The sequence below is a fragment of the Schistosoma mansoni genome, chromosome 1, assembly GCF_000237925.1.
Source record: "Schistosoma mansoni strain Puerto Rico chromosome 1, complete genome".
Classification (NCBI taxonomy): domain Eukaryota; kingdom Metazoa; phylum Platyhelminthes; class Trematoda; order Strigeidida; family Schistosomatidae; genus Schistosoma; species Schistosoma mansoni.
In genome coordinates this window covers 23,886,875-23,903,264 of record NC_031495.1, presented here as the reverse complement: position 1 = coordinate 23,903,264, position 16,390 = coordinate 23,886,875, and the positions used below count along the sequence as shown (strand labels likewise).

The window sequence follows — 16,390 nt, the reverse complement described above, 5'->3', positions numbered from 1 at the left end:
TTTCCTGGAGTTCTAGTGGGAAGCAGTGGCCAGTGGAGTTGTACCAGGTCTGTTGTGGAGATATCAGCTCACTGAAGGCATTGGGTGAAGGGTCGCTCAAAATCGTGGATTGGTTGAAGTTAGACATTAACACCGTGGGATGCCGGCTCAGTGGTCTATCGGTTAAGGGCTTCGGCTCGAGACTGGTAGGTCCTGGGTCCGGATCTCGCGGGTGCGGGATGGTGGATGCGCACTGCTGAGGAGTCCCATAATAGGACGAGACGGCCGTCCAGTGCTTTCAGGTTTTCGATGGTAGTCTAGCTTCAATTAACTCATAATTTCAACCATGAAAATACTAAATTCTCTACAAAACTCCCTCTGAAAAGAAAAATTGTAAAGAAACTAGGTGACTATGGAAACTTGAAAAAATTATTTTCTTATGCTATTCCGTAATAAACAATCATCTATCTACTGAACAAATGAAGAGTTAAATGTACTAAGCGAATGTTTCTTAATATATTTATATATATATATTTATAGATCTCCAGAAATCACTAGGCAGACGTCTTATTTTTGTGATTTTTATTCTGTAAATTTGGATTTCTTGTTTTCATGCCAAAAGAGCCGATTTTTACTATCAGATTATAATTCCAACTTGGAAGGACTCTACATGTTATTGGTTGGTTGTCTCTTTTAATACGCTATTTTGTGACGTTTCCCAAGGATATTTTTATACTGTATATATACTCTTGAGTTGTGTATTTGGTTCGTTCGTGTTTCTGGATGCTTGTGGAATATATTTCTCCCTCTAGTTATTAAGGATAGAACGCATTAGAATAATTTACCTTGTCTTGTCGTTATATTGCTGATACTTCGTCCCGTTTGCTGATTTTAGGTGATCACGTAATCTCTCTAAATATAGCAAAGTCTAAACTATATTGACTATTATAACTAGTATAAGTAAAATTAAGTCATTTTTACTTATAAGCAAATTAATCCTTTATACCAGATAATTACATTAAATAAACGAATCACTTAGTTTTTGCTATCATTAAGACATCACATAAAAAAATATCAACTCATCATATAGCAGTTTGAAGAAACATAACTGAAAAAATTCATCAAAAAGTGAACACATTCAATGAAATTATCTTAAAAAAAGAATAACTTTTCCCAAAATGAGTTTTCATACTTCAATTTAAAATGAATGAGTTAAATTTCTTTGATGTGAACATATAAGATAATTGACAATTTGATATAACTCACAATTATCAGAAGGGGGCTTTGTGGAGAATTTTAGTAATTTTATATAGTTCAGATCATGAGTCAATGGAAGCTAGACCAACATGGAAAACCAAGAAGCACTGGACGGCCGTTTCGTCCTACTGTGGGACTCCTCAGAAGCGTGCATCCACGATCCCGCCTCGCGAGATTCGAACCCAGGACCTATCAGTCTCACGCGCGAGTGCCTAACCACTAGATCACTGAGCCGGCATCCAACGGTGTTGATGTCTGACTTCAACCAATCCACAGAATTGAACAACCATTCAACAATGTCATCAGTGAGTTGATATATCCCAACAGACATGGTTGAACTCCACTGGTTACTGCTTCTCACTAGAACTCCAGGAAATACCTCATGGAGCCAGTCACAATTCTTTAACTTGGACTCTCATCAAATATATACGGATTTTTTATTTTTTTGATGCATTAAATTTGAGATAAATCGAATAGAATAAAAATACTTATTCTGAGTTAATCATTACGAAACTTTTTTTTATATTTTTACAAAACTATATGACAAAATATTAAAAGAATATAACCCATTTAAACAAGCTAAAAAGGAAATTAAGCAAACATTTAAATTCACTTGGTGTTGTTTACTTGTATCTTCCCAAACATTTGTCTAGATATGATAAGGCTAAAATTAACGTGTTAATATGTCACTTGTACATTTGTTGAATAGGTATTTTCTAAAGGGAAAACTTATATCTTTAAAAGGAATTCCTACCAGAACCAAATGAATATCAAGACTTGAAACAATTTATAGTACAAACCATACGCCATACTTCATGATATGACCGAAAATTCCCATATCAATTGAACTGTTAGCAGTTTATAATGTCAGATTCTTGAGAGGAGGAGAATGTCACAGATTTCATTTTTCAGTGTGATATTCTCAAATTGTTCAGTGTTTTAGTAAAAAAACCGAACAACTTCCAACTATGTATGTTTATTAAACTATTTATTTAAAACCAATTCTATGCATGCACTTTTTGAATAGATTTAACATTACTGTCGTATCACAAATTCCATTACCAGAGATTTATTCAATACCAGTAGAAAAATAAAATGAATTTATGACCTAACCGTACTTGTTGTACGGTTATTTAAAAAAATTATTATCTAAGCTTACTGACGAACTTTTAAGTCAGCTATATACGGATAATATTCAATAAGCAGTTTAGGATGTTTTTACGGGAACTATTCAACGAGCAGACCTGGATATCTGAAATTGAAGTGTGCAGTGATAAAATGTTAAAGTTTATCCATGTAAATCCTTATAAGAATTTTCACTGTATACTAGAACATCTGAATCTCTCAGAATTGGATGGTTAACTGAATATAGCAATATTTATGGCATCTTATCACGTTTTGATCACAAATTGTTGGCATTATTTAGCTTCCCTTATTTGTGATTATAATTAGCAGTAAGCAGAACAAGGTATTGCATAAAGTTTCTGGTATTAATTTATGGTTTGGATAATCGTTTATTTACTATAGCCGCGTGTTTTTAAGTATTAATTCGTGATGCTTTCGACTGATTCCATCATAAACTAATAAAAAAGATTACTTTGCGCTGTTATCCAACTACTTATTATCAGTTTTCAAGTGCTCTACATAATTTCCTTCTTACCTATTTTCGTTGCAAATGAGGCTGCCTATTTAGGACTTTATTGTGATATTAATCTTCATACAAACTGTAGCAAAACCATAATTCTTGGCAGTCAAAAAGACCACATATGTTTCGCTTTTTCAATAGAAACGCAAAATATTCGTTGAGATAACTCAAACCAGGATCAATTCAAGTTTTATTTTTCAAAATCATTTGAGCAAACAAATTATCAAACCAATGGATTAGACCTTTAGGTCAAAGGCTCGGAGAGTGCACTCCTAGGAAAACCACCTGTTTTGTTTTGGGAGCCGGGGTAGGATCATAGACTTTACACAAATCAAATGATTTGTGTGGAACATATATATTTGGTGCCTCCTTGTACCAGTGTTTATGTGTTCAAATAAATAAATATTATTTATGAATTTACTACGTTGATGAAATACTCCCATTAATCATTAGTTTACCTAATAGAAAATCTTTTGATCTTTAACAGATTGATTCAATTCTTGTTATATCGAATCGCTTTAATGCGAAACGTATGCAAAAATCTGAAATAAATGGATATCTCCTTGTCTTTTTTCAGTCAAAGCCGACATTACATTAGTGATCAATACAATTAAGAAAGAAACACCAACATAACATCAGAATAATTCTTTGTATATTATTACTTTTCCCGTTCTTCTGATCATTTCACTTTTCTACACCATCAGCAATAATAAGTATGGTTAAATGTACTGCTTAGTTGAATTTCCCCATAAATCTATTAACCAGTTGATTGATAAATGAATCTAATGTTTATAAAAAACACAAGTGTAATTATAAAATTTGAATAATTTTTCATAATACCTATAATCTTAGATTTGTTCTCTTTTTATTAAGTCTCGCCGCAACAGTTAAAAATTATTTTAGAGAACAAAACCAACCAACTAGACATTGCAATTAAGGATAAAACCAAACGATAGCAAATTGATTGATCGTATTTCCAGTTTAAAATAATTTATAAAACTCGTAATTCAAAAGATGATAAATATGTTTATCTTTTCAATCTATGAAAAGAAAGTTTCAAATGTGATTCTGTTGGGGATGTTAAATCCCCAGAACTTACTTGGTAAATGACTTATTTTCGTAATTTTATTTTAAAAAATCGAATTTCCTTGTTTTCGCTCCAAAAGCTCTCCTTTCACCTTCAAGTAGTATTTCCCATTTGGAAATATCTAAAACGCTCTTGGTCCGTCGTATCTTTTTAGTGGGCTATTTTGTAATGCTTCCCAAGGACAACTATATATTGTATATATACGTTTGATTTCCTATTGTGATTACTTGTGCTCCGGCTGCTTACGGAAAATATTTTCCCCTACTTCGTCTTGGACTTCTCACTCCAGTTAGCGGGGCCTGGGACAACGGATTAGAATAGCCTATCGTGTCACTGTGTCATTGACCTTCGTTCGTTTACCGAGGAAATCGTAATTAGCATCAAGCATATAGGATTTATTGCATAGGATTTCTAAGAATATAACCAATTTAATCTGTAGCATTCTGATAACATATTTCAACATGAATGATATTGACCAAATCAAGTGGATTCCATGATTAACAATAACAATGATCAAACATGTTTACAATTAATTTTTCTCTTAACACGAAAATTATCCTAATTCATTATACCATTAATACCTAATTCATCATTTATAACATCGATGAATTTTATTGAGAAATATTAATTTTGGTTCAGAAATTTAAATAAATGAATTCACTAAACCCAATTTAATGTCCACTATTTAAAACCATTGGATTGCTTTTCTATAAACTAGGTGTGTTTCTAACCGCCTAGTCATTAGTAACATTTAAATTGATTATCAAATCTTTTTTATCGGCATTTTATCAAATGAAAATACTACTATTTATTTATTTCTGATATTACTTAATTTAATCAATATAAGTCTGTCCTTAAATCATTATTTTATAGCAATATTTTTTACAATATACTATCAAGTCATAGATCATTATTGTTATTATTTTGTTATTGTTTGTCATCCTACTTTAGGGTCAAAACAAAAAAATTTTGTTTTATAGGTCTAAACAAATAAATAAACATGAAAATAGAAATATTTCGTAATACAAAGAAAAGTAGAAATAATTGGTGGATGGTAGAGAGATATGTAGATAAGCAAATGGATAAATAGATATAACCGTAGGCTAATTAGCTCTGTTCTTGTTTTTTTTTGCACTTCTACCATAGCCCTTTTTGTGTTTTCTTTGTTTCAGTTTTATTATCCGAAATAAATTAATGAAATAATTTATGAGAAAAAAACTGTTATGTTTTTTTAGGTTTTGAAATTATTTGAGGCCAAGTCTCAGAATTTTTCTTATTAGTATTAGTTTGCAGTAGAAATATCATGCAGTTACAATAAATAGTTTATGAAACGGGAAGCATTATAGGCGTTATTCAACTGTTTTCAAACTAATGACTCACCAGGTCAAACCTCTTAGTCCCATACTTTATGGATTTGTCAATATTGCAGTTGATTTCTTCGTTTCAACTATTTAATTATGTACACTATATGATAAACTCATGGTCATTTTGTGAACACTTCCCAAGCTATCACACACTGAAATATTGGAGAATTAGAGTGGTGCTGCTATAGTAGATTTGCCTCTCTCAGTTGTGTATATCAAGTCCCAAACAATGTCTCCGTTATCACACATCGTATTATTGCCATAATCGTTATTATCTCAATTACCTAAACAAAACTTTTCCTACCATTTATTTTACTCAAATAAGTTGTTTTATCACATTGATTGTAACTCGACACCTGACAACAAATTTTAAGTGATCTTATCGATTTGAAATTGATGCATTTGTGAAGTATTTGAACTTTAACAGATGCGGAACTTCACCTTTTTTTCAAACACTACGTTGTCTAGTCTATTAGAACCCTTCATCTTAGTCATTTTAATACAATAATTATAGTCAGAATGAGGGTTCATGGACATATAATTGTAGAGGCTGGTTACGAATTTATTGAGATTTATTGTTTGCTTCAATACTCTTTGTCCCTAAATATTCTATGAAAATTTGAAAATTCAAATCAGAAATAATTGATTCATTACAAACGACTTTATCTTTCTAGAGGCGCAAAATAAACTAGGGTTCAATTAAACCCATTTGCAAAAGAACTAAATACAGAATCCCCAGGATTTGGCTTAGGAAGAGACGAGACTTTTTAAAAAAATACGCGACTGATGAATGAGAATAACGCAACCGGATTTACATGATTTATAAATCAAATTCGCATTATATTTCATATTGATAATTAGTTGGTCGGAAAAAAATGACATCTCGTAAAAGTATGTTAGAAAAAAGAAGCATAAATCAAAGGAAAAGTGAACTGATTTTAGGATGGCGAGAATATTAGTAAAATCACTGTTAGTCTTTTTTAACTCAGTATTACTAGTATAGTAGTTTAATAAATCAATAGTAGTAATCATAAATTTTAGTAAATATGAGAGCACAGCTGACAAGAGAATAGGCCTCAATATATGAGCAGATAACAACTCTTTAACTGGACTTTAAAGAATAGATAGTGAGATGAGTAGTTCTGATGATATAATCGATGTATTGAGTATCAACTATGAGAGGAACCAAGATGAAAGGAGGAAAACAATAGCGAATAATAATTTTGGCAGGGATAATTCAGAATAAGGCTGTTCAAAAAAGAGGAAACTAATGACTTTACAGAACGAAATAAATCGAAAACATAAACAAGTATATGAGAATGATAAAAATTTAATGTCTATAAGGTAAGAGGCATCAACGAAAACAAAAATTTTCAGCTACAAACCTCACAAACTCCCCTTGAATTGATTTGCGATAAATATATAAACAAAATAGATGAAAATATAAGGGTCTTGGTGAAGCATTATTGCAGAAAAGCTTCACGTATGCACACGGAAGTGACTGAAAAGTCTGTATTCGAAGTCATTTACCAGGAATTGAAGGATTTCTCCATCAGTCAATATTCTGATGAAAACTCAACGAATCCATGTAACTTATTTTAACAATTTACTAGCTTGTTCATTAGCCTTTTTAATTCGTTCAGCATTTGACTTAGCCTAAAATAAAACGCATTAAAGTAAATTTTAGACAAATAAAACATGGAAAAAAAACTTAATATCTGTTGAAAAAATGTGTAGACCGAGTATCCGGCCTTAAGATTACTGGTTAGGAACTAATCCATGCCATGTTGTGACGATAGAGGGTCAGTCACACACCTTTTATTTAAAAACTAGATGGCAATGACTTTTTGTGGATAGCAATGATTTATTTGAAAAATTTGCAGAAAGTGAGATAAACAAGATTTCTTCGGAATGCATCAATTTTATGGGGCATGACAAAAAATAAGAGTAAACTAATGGAAACAAAGCGAAAATTATTCGCCGTCAAGGATTAGTCGCGAATACTACACTTCTTAACACAAAGATCAAAGTATACTTCACATCCTAGTGAGCGAAAACTTTATTCATGTTTTACCAGTACCTTAGCTTTTAGTATGCAGATAAGTCCAAATAGTGTGTAATAATAGTCACTGATTCAATAAAGGACTTAGCTTTGAAATATTGTCCTTAATTACATTTAGCGTAAACTAATAGTAGAGGGAAGACCAACCACTTGAAAAACTGCACTCGATAAATACGATACAACTTACGTAATATACCGAAGTGAGTAGTACTGTCTAGCTTCATAAATCTTTACATCTACAGTTTTCCACTCTTATAACTGCTGTCATTTTGGAAACAACTGGGAAGGGTGTGATAAGTGAGGTTTGCTGTTGAGGAGAAAGCGTTTTTACGGCCACAAACACTCTACCAGAATTACACTATCAGAACTACTCTTACAAGTAGATTTCAGTAATAGCCAAGGTTTGTCCAGGTAGTTATGACCTGACAGTCAAGTGGCAAAAATATCGATCTACGTATACTGATACCGAGAGTGATTAATGCCTCACTATCATCCTTGGTCAATTTGCAAAGTTAATCTTGTAAGTATCTACCACAAGCATAACGTGTCAATTCGGAGTTTTCTTATGATTGCAAAATCTAGCTACTCTCAGAATTGAGAACTACGTCGTTGTATCTGACTGTTCAATTGCAGTGACAATAGTGTGTATAATGTCAGCATGGTACGTTTGAGAAATCACAACCCACTAAAAATGAACATTTTGAAACGATAGTTTTAGCGACTTCTTCATGTTTTTACGCTTTCAATTGCAAACGCTCTCATACGACACATTAATTCATGACGCTGAGCTCAGATAAAATAAGCAAGTGAATCGTTTATTTTATGGTGTGGAGTGATAATTATGTTAGATTAGTACTGAGCAATTTATGACCTTGGTGAAAAGACTAGAGGTAACCTAAGCTAGTGATTTGAATCTTTATCCAAAACACAAGATAGTAGTACTTAATCTATTTCAAAAAATGGGTAACAATAAATACTCTCCAACTATCTGGAATATCTATTTAGATCGGACTAGGCTGTGACCGGATTATGCCTCCAAATACCCTGGTACGACTGAGAGTGGGGAGAGTTCGCTCTCCCTCTCCAAATGCTCTCATATGGCTACGCGCATATATAGCCTCTGCCAGGGAAGTCCTACTCACTGCCTTCTTGTGACGGGGGTGTTGTTCACAAAAGTGAGAAGACGAAAAGCGAATGTCCGGCGCTTTAACCGGGTTGGTGGATGTGGAGGATCCACCTAGGGGAGTTGGAAAACCCAGATTCCAAACTAATGGTGCACATGGGCTCCAGTATCCTGAAGGAACGAATGGCGTATGAACCTATTGTTGGTCACCGGCTACCATGGGACTGCATCTCCTTACGATGCTCCACTGCCTTGTGGACTAGACCTTCATGTCAAAGGCTCCGGGTGCGAGCCCTTAAGAAAACCACCTGCTTCAGTCTGGGCACCTGGACGGTATCACATCCCTCACACAAATCGAATGAGATTTGTGCGGCGCATATGTATCTGGTGCTTCCCTGTACCAATATTTGTGTTCAAATAAATAGGTAGAAATAAGAATATTTATAAACAACAAGTGAATCAAACGTAGTTATGTTCTTACCATAATTGTGTCCTTCATCGTCTACCTTTCTCGCTATCTTCTATTCCCTCATTACACTGTCATTTTGTTTTGCGTGGAACACTTCCCTAAAGACATCCTACCAAGCACTTGAGCTGTAAATAAGTACTGTAAGGCTAGAATTTACAGTTCAGTCTTCAAAAGTCGGGTGGTAGATCTCTATAACCACTTGAATCTTGACGCTATAGATCACTTCAATAAAATAACCAATTTCGTACACAAACAAAAGGCAAGCAAACTGGGGGAAAAAATGGATGCGAAAATAACAAGAAAACTACGTACCTTGATCTGTATTCGCTCAACCTGAACATTTTGTTGATTAATTTCGCTACCCATGTCAATAGCCATGTTACGAAGATTTCCGATCATACCAGAAACCTCCTGCAAATTTTGATCCATTTCATCCTCTCGTGCATCATTTGTAATTCTAAAACAAACAAAAACAGATTTCATAAAACTTGGAGTGATATCAAAAACGTGAAGTTACTTTAGGCCATAATGTTGACATCAAAGTACCAGATTGACATAAAGTAAATGCACATTTTATTACGAAACTAAAATAATTCATTTCACTGGATTGACAAGGCATCCTACGTAAATTCGTGCATGCTTAGAAGGCACGATATATTGGTAACCACTTGAATCAAACGTATAATCCATAAACTTGATCACTGAAAATCCCAATTGATAGCAATATTGAGCCCCGGTGGTCATTGTCATGTGTGCAACTTCGTACAACTCGTTTAAAACTTGGACAACCACAACATAATATAGGAGCTCACTGGATACAAAATGCTGCCCGACGAAGCTATGGGATATTGGCTAGTGAAACAACCGATAATCATATACAGCAGTCATTCTCTTCAATAGTTTCACTGACTGGTGTCCATTTCAATCTGATTACTTCAATTTTTTCAACTACGATTAAAACTAGGTGGATGATAAAAAAACCACCTTTAACGGGAATGTGATAAATCCGGATACTTCTCAAAACACTTTCTATCTCTTTCTCTTTTTATCCCAATATCTTCTCATGAATCCACCTGATAGTTGTATGGCAAGGGCAATACTATTCTGCTTTATATCCTATCACCTTGTTGACTGGAAAGATAGCATAGGATCCATAATGATCAAAGTTTATTCTCAAGTACAACTAAGGGAAACAATTATCAATTACTTAACTAGTAACACTACTAAATATTATTCATCTTAATTATCAACCTCTACAAATAATTGAGCTTCAACTCATATACATCTAAAAGTAAAAACGCAAACTAATTCTATGACTCGGGTTAGATATTTCAACTTTGATGATTAATAAATATTAGCAAAAATTACAATTGTGCATTAGAAACCTTATATACAACATACCGTGTTATATAACCACCAGTTGGACCCATGCCATTTTGATCCACAATTATTCGAGGTCCGTCCCCACCCCGCATATCTTCATCCTTTAGTTGTTTGGTATAATCATCTTTCTTTTTAACTCTAAAAGATATCGTAATGAGTAAATTATAGCTTACTTATAAGGGTTTTGAAGTCGTTAAAACTGAAAGTATATATGTAAAATAGAGGTTACTAATACAGAATAAAACCAACTTACTCTATACTAGCTTTTAATTTTTATAGGCAAAGATGAGACATTGAATTTTCGCAATTGCTTTGAGTGTTAAAAGTATCTTCTGAAAGATTATTTAATTTGACTTAATAAAGTTAGAAAATATTAAGCTTACACTTGTTCAATAATTATTTATCACCGAATTCGTTGACGAACAAAGTTAAATAGTTTTAATAAAATCGTTAAGCTGGATTTTATCTCATATACGGTAAACAACCCATAACTTTATTTATTTATTTATTTATTTAAACACATAAATATTGGTACAAGGAAGCACCAGATACATATGCGCCGCACAAATCTCATCCGATTTGTGTGAGGGATGTGATACCGTCCAGGTGCCCAGACTGAAGCAGGTGGTTTTCTTAAGGGCTCGCACCCGGAGCCTTTGACATGAAGGTCTAGTCCACAAGGCAGTGGAGCATCGTAAGGAGATGCAGTCCCATGGTAGCCGGTGACCAACAATAGGTTCATACGCCATTCGTTCCTTCAGGATACTGGAGCCCATGTGCACCATTAGTTTGGAATCTGGGTTTTCCAACTCCCCTAGGTGGATCCTCCACATCCACCAACCCGGTTAAAGCGCCGGACATTCGCTTTTCGTCTTCTCACTTTTGTGAACAACACCCCCGTCACGAGAAGGCAGTGAGTAGGACTTCCCTGGCAGAGGCTATATATGCGCGTGGCCATATGAGAGCATTTGGAGAGGGAGAGCGAACTCTCCCCACTCTCGGCCGTACCAGGGCATTTGGGGGCCCCATAACTTAAATGACTTTACAAGTCATGCAAAACGTCAAAGAATAAAATAACTATGGTTAACTACACTGAGATATAACAATTTTCACAAACAAATGGTGCAGAATGATGGCTACGTATATGTTCGAGAATCGTCTCAGAAATTAACGGAAATTAACTAGATCATATAGTACTAAAAAGTAATGTCACTCACACGACGAAGTGAATAACTGAACCATAACATCTACTGTACAGTATTATTCGATTTGATTACATCTTGATACCAGTCTTGTGGGGAACAACACGTAGAACTTTGACTGTACCTATCTTATTTGTAACAACACATCCAATGGATTTCTAAAGCATTACAGTAAATTATGTTCATGATGCTGTCTTATTTCTTGTTTTTATGTTAACTAAAGGCATTCCAGAGAATAGCGGTTACATAACCGATCCTTCATGTACATAACTTAGTAGTCAGTGTTTGCCTTTATCAAGCAAAGATTTCATCAAACTTATGACGCCCAAAAACATAGGTATTTATGTGAATTAATTTGTGTAACTCTAGTTCCATGACCACCATTTATCTCCTTAGTTGCATTTTCTAGTTAGTAAATAAACTGCTCGTCAACAACTGAGCTTAAGCGAGGGGAAAATTGTCAATTAGTCATCTACATATTTCCACTAAACCTTCGGAATGTGTACAGCAGCATAACATCTGGTAAGTAAGAATACTGACAGATAGACTTACTTGTTCCAAGGCAATACGCAAAGTCCGCAGCATTTGTTTAGATCATCCAGATTTTTCTCGGCATCCTTCATGTCTTGATTAATCTGATCCATACCCTCGTTTATGCGATCCAATTGTTCTGAAAATTTTTAAAAATCTTTCTATGAGTTTATAGTATCTTAGTAAGCATAACAAGGCAGTTGGGTGTCGATGCTTAAATACAGGTACAAAGAAAATTTGGACATCAAAAAATATTACAGAGATGCCGAAAACAATGAATCTGAGTTTAAGGACACAATTGTAGTCTATTATATATACATATATGGTGTAGTTTACAATTTTTTATTAATTATACACACCAGGTTATCTTGGACAAGACACAACATTTTGTTTAAACTACCTCTCCACTAAAATACACCCAGAATGTAGTTAATATCCAGTCTAGACAACAACTTTACAACATGAAATTTACAAATTGTGTCACAACATATATGCGTAACCTTACCGCCTTGATCATCTAACATGACCAGTGTAGAAATCCCTGCCTCTTTGGCCTAAATATTACATAAACATTTAGCATATCATTTTCTCGACTTTGATCAATTATTATCATAGATGTAAAAAGACTCACCTCCTCACATAAAGCCATCATTCGTCGAGAGGCTTCCAGTGACTAAAATGGGTTAAAATAAAAGGATTGAAACGCATAAAGAGATGAGAAGAGTTCTAACAAACTAACAAAGAAATATAAAAATGAGTGCATTAGTGTAATTACACCATACCAAAACTTTTTCTTTCGAAAATGCTTGTAGGAACATTTGAAGGAAATATCAAATTACATGAAATAATTAATGCTTGACCACGACAGAACCATGTGAAATTTAATTCTACATCATTTGTGACTTTTTAAATAAAATTAAATACAGACCAATATAAACTGAAGAACACTTGATGAAAATTAGCTATTTTGTTAGGTTCCTTGTACACATTTTCCGAAACAATGAAGTAATAAGCAAACATAATAACTTACATGAGTTCAACTGTGAAAAAGAATGGAATACCTACATCTGAGGTTGTTTCATCAATCTTCCTTTGAAGAAGCTCTACTTCTGTCATAGGTCTGATAGTTCCATCATCTAACTGCACTTCATCATATCCACAAACAGGATGGCGAGGTTTTTGCGGCATTTCTCAGTTAGTACACCCAAGTTGAGTAAGGAAAAATGCTAGTTTAATATGAATAGTTACATAATTTGGGGTGGAAATATCGGGCGTTAATTGTAATGCAGAAATATAAAGTATCGAGAAATTCCACAATCCATTAAGGACAGGGCACAATTATCACCAAATCAACCATTATTCTCATCAAATATTAAGAAACTAAATTATGGAAGACTTATCATGACATTTTAAATGTGTTTGGCCACAAGCAAACTTAGCCGTGATTGGATCAGCAAACGACCTACAAATGACAGACATGTAAGAAGACAGACAACCACATTTTCAGCCTAAAAACTTATACTACTACCAAAAGCAACAGTATACTATTTAAATGACACTAAATTTTTTTGTAATTACTAAATTTCAGTTGAAAGTCAGGCTACAGGTGCCGGGACAAACTAAACTCTTTGAAAGCATGAAACCTCTAGTAATAAAAACGTTGACAGTTTTGTGGAGTGGTAGTCAGAATCTTGGTGATATTAGGAACTTTGTTCGAGAACTAACACAAATAAAGTGTTTATATCTGGACCGAAATGAGTTACTAGACCACAAGAAAGCAGAAACCGCAGAACTCGTAAGAAAACGTTTAGAGAAACCCAACAAGCAAAACCAAAAAACTAAAAGATGGATATGATGAATTGTGATACTCGTAGTGCCTGCAACCAATAAGAGGCCAAACGGAGGGCAATCACATTGTAGTTGCTATTTGTAACCAAGTAAAATGATGAAACTACTTAATGGTTGGTAGAATCAATGTGCGCAGCAAGCAACCATGATTTTGAAGATTTTAGTTTAGAAACCACACTAGCTGGAAGGATTGCAAAGCCTTTGTGCAAATTATCGATACATTGGACAGTAAAAACCAGTAGGAACAAACGAACATACAGGTCTAACGCACGTACCAGATGTCTCAAAATGCAATCAGCACTCACTCCGCTCAGTCAGTATGTTCGTGTCCATATGCTGATTGCAGAGTAGTAGACGGAAGTAATTATATTTATAGACCAGGATGCTGTAAGTCCATATTGATTACCTTTGAAGCCGTCACGACGTCAGTCTGTTACAATCATGGGGAAATACTTTTCCGAAATGAAGATACTAGATGGCTCATGACTAACTACCTCTAGAGAACTGATTATATCTGTTACGAAAACTGTGGTCCAGGGGCTCAACGCAGATCCGGTCTTAGTGGTCAAAATATGACAACTCAAATTGACTATAACTGTGCCGGGGAATCACCAATCGAATAATCCTCTATATTTGATAATACATCTGACGTTCCGAAGGTACCATCTCACTAGTCGATCTTGAACTCCTGGTAGGACGCTTCTATAGGATACATACTGATCCTACTGTGGACTTCACATTAAACTCCAAAGCAGTATAGTAATAAAAATAGTGATTACGATTGTTTTACCTTAATCTTTGTTAAACGAACTAAACTCTATAAATTTCCTTGAAGTAGAGCAGCAAAGGCACATTTACGTCTCTGTGTTTAGTGTACACTGTCAAGTCACCAGCAGCATATCTGATACATGTGCACTTAATTTGAACGTCACACTAATTAATCACAACAGATACCAAAATTAAATGTAGAGGGGGTTAGCAATGGTCCTTCACGAATGTAATTTCGACATCCTAGTTTAGTTAAAAGTTCAAGTTGGTAACTAATCCACCTAAGTCCAAACTAATTATGACTCAACACTACTTGGAAGCCTAAACGACAACTGAATAACTCGTCCCTTGGAAGTGAAGGTGAATTTCCGAACATGTCATTACAACATACATGTAAACTAGATATTCAGCGTCAACATTATGACGATCTGTCCCAGCTAACTAAAGCGAAAATCTAGAGGGACCTTGTTTCCTAGAAAACACACAAATCTATGGAAAACAAACATTATGCCTCCAAATACCCTGGTACAACTGAGAGTGGGGAGAGTTCGCTCTCCCTCTCCAAATGCTCTCATATGGCCACGCGCATATATAGCCTCTGCCAGGGAAGTCCTACTCACTGCCTTCTCGTGACGGGGGTGTTGTTCACAAAAGTGAGAAGACGAAAAGCGAATGTCCGGCGCTTTAACCGGGTTGGTGGATGTGGAGGATCCACCTAGGGGAGTTGGAAAACCCAGATTCCAAACTAATGGTGCACATGGGCTCCAGTATCCTGAAGGAACGAATGGCGTATGAACCTATTGTTGGTCACCGGCTACCATGGGACTGCATCTCCTTACGATGCTCCACTGCCTTGTGGACTAGACCTTCATGTCAAAGGCTCCGGGTGCGAGCCCTTAAGAAAACCACCTGCTTCAGTCTGGGCACCTGGACGGTATCACATCCCTCACACAAATCGAATGAGATTTGTGCGGCGCATATGTATCTGGTGCTTCCTTGTACCAATATTCAGGTGTTTAAATAATGTTAATAAACCCCATCTTTAATTCCTTGATTGATCATATAGTTCGTCTCACTTTTAGACTGCACCTGCCAGATCATAAGCCAACGCTAGGACTATTAGGCATTAGAGCATGACACGATCTTATACAAACAACTTGTATCTTTAAAAAGTCGTTTTTCTAGCATTTCCTGAAACTGATCTCAGAAGTTATTATATGGGACATATAAATGAGACCAAATCAACTTAAAATTCTTGTCCTTTGTGGTTAGTGAATGCGAAATCCCACACTTACAAGTAGCGCTACTTTAATTCACGAGACATTTCAGTGCGTGTGTGGGACTTGCTAGAAAATAGTGGGAAGATAGCCTACATCCACCGTAAATACTAAGGAAGTGAACAAAGCGGCTGAAAATACACTCTTGGAAAATATTCAGAAACTGATTAAGAGTAATAATATGAAACCGGCTAGTACGTTGTGAACTTAACCACAAAAATAGCAAAGGATGGATAAAGTACGAAGTATTCGACTTCTTGAGAGTTATGTAGTTGAAATGCTTCATGAAGAAACAAACCTCGTCAGTCGTCTGATTCATCTTGAACTTAATCTGCTCATACTCCGTCATAGGGACCTGGGACTCGTCCATCATCGAACTCATCAGTATTTCCTAC

The 16,390-nt window shown here is 35.0% G+C and overlaps 1 protein-coding gene across 1 annotated transcript; it reads right to left on the bottom strand.

Annotated features, from left to right (window-relative positions):
• Window positions 1-6,145: 6,145 nt before the first annotated feature.
• On the bottom strand, window positions 6,146-16,390 carry Smp_034120 (putative synaptosomal associated protein). The gene is made up of 7 exons (XM_018793745.1): window positions 16,294-16,390; window positions 12,734-12,775; window positions 12,608-12,656; window positions 12,124-12,241; window positions 10,388-10,507; window positions 9,299-9,443; window positions 6,146-6,988 (listed from the first exon to the last, which is right to left on the bottom strand). The coding sequence occupies exons 1-7, from the start codon at window positions 16,375-16,377 to the stop codon at window positions 6,926-6,928; spliced, it is 621 nt and encodes a 206-aa protein (XP_018648226.1). The 5' UTR covers window positions 16,378-16,390; the 3' UTR covers window positions 6,146-6,925.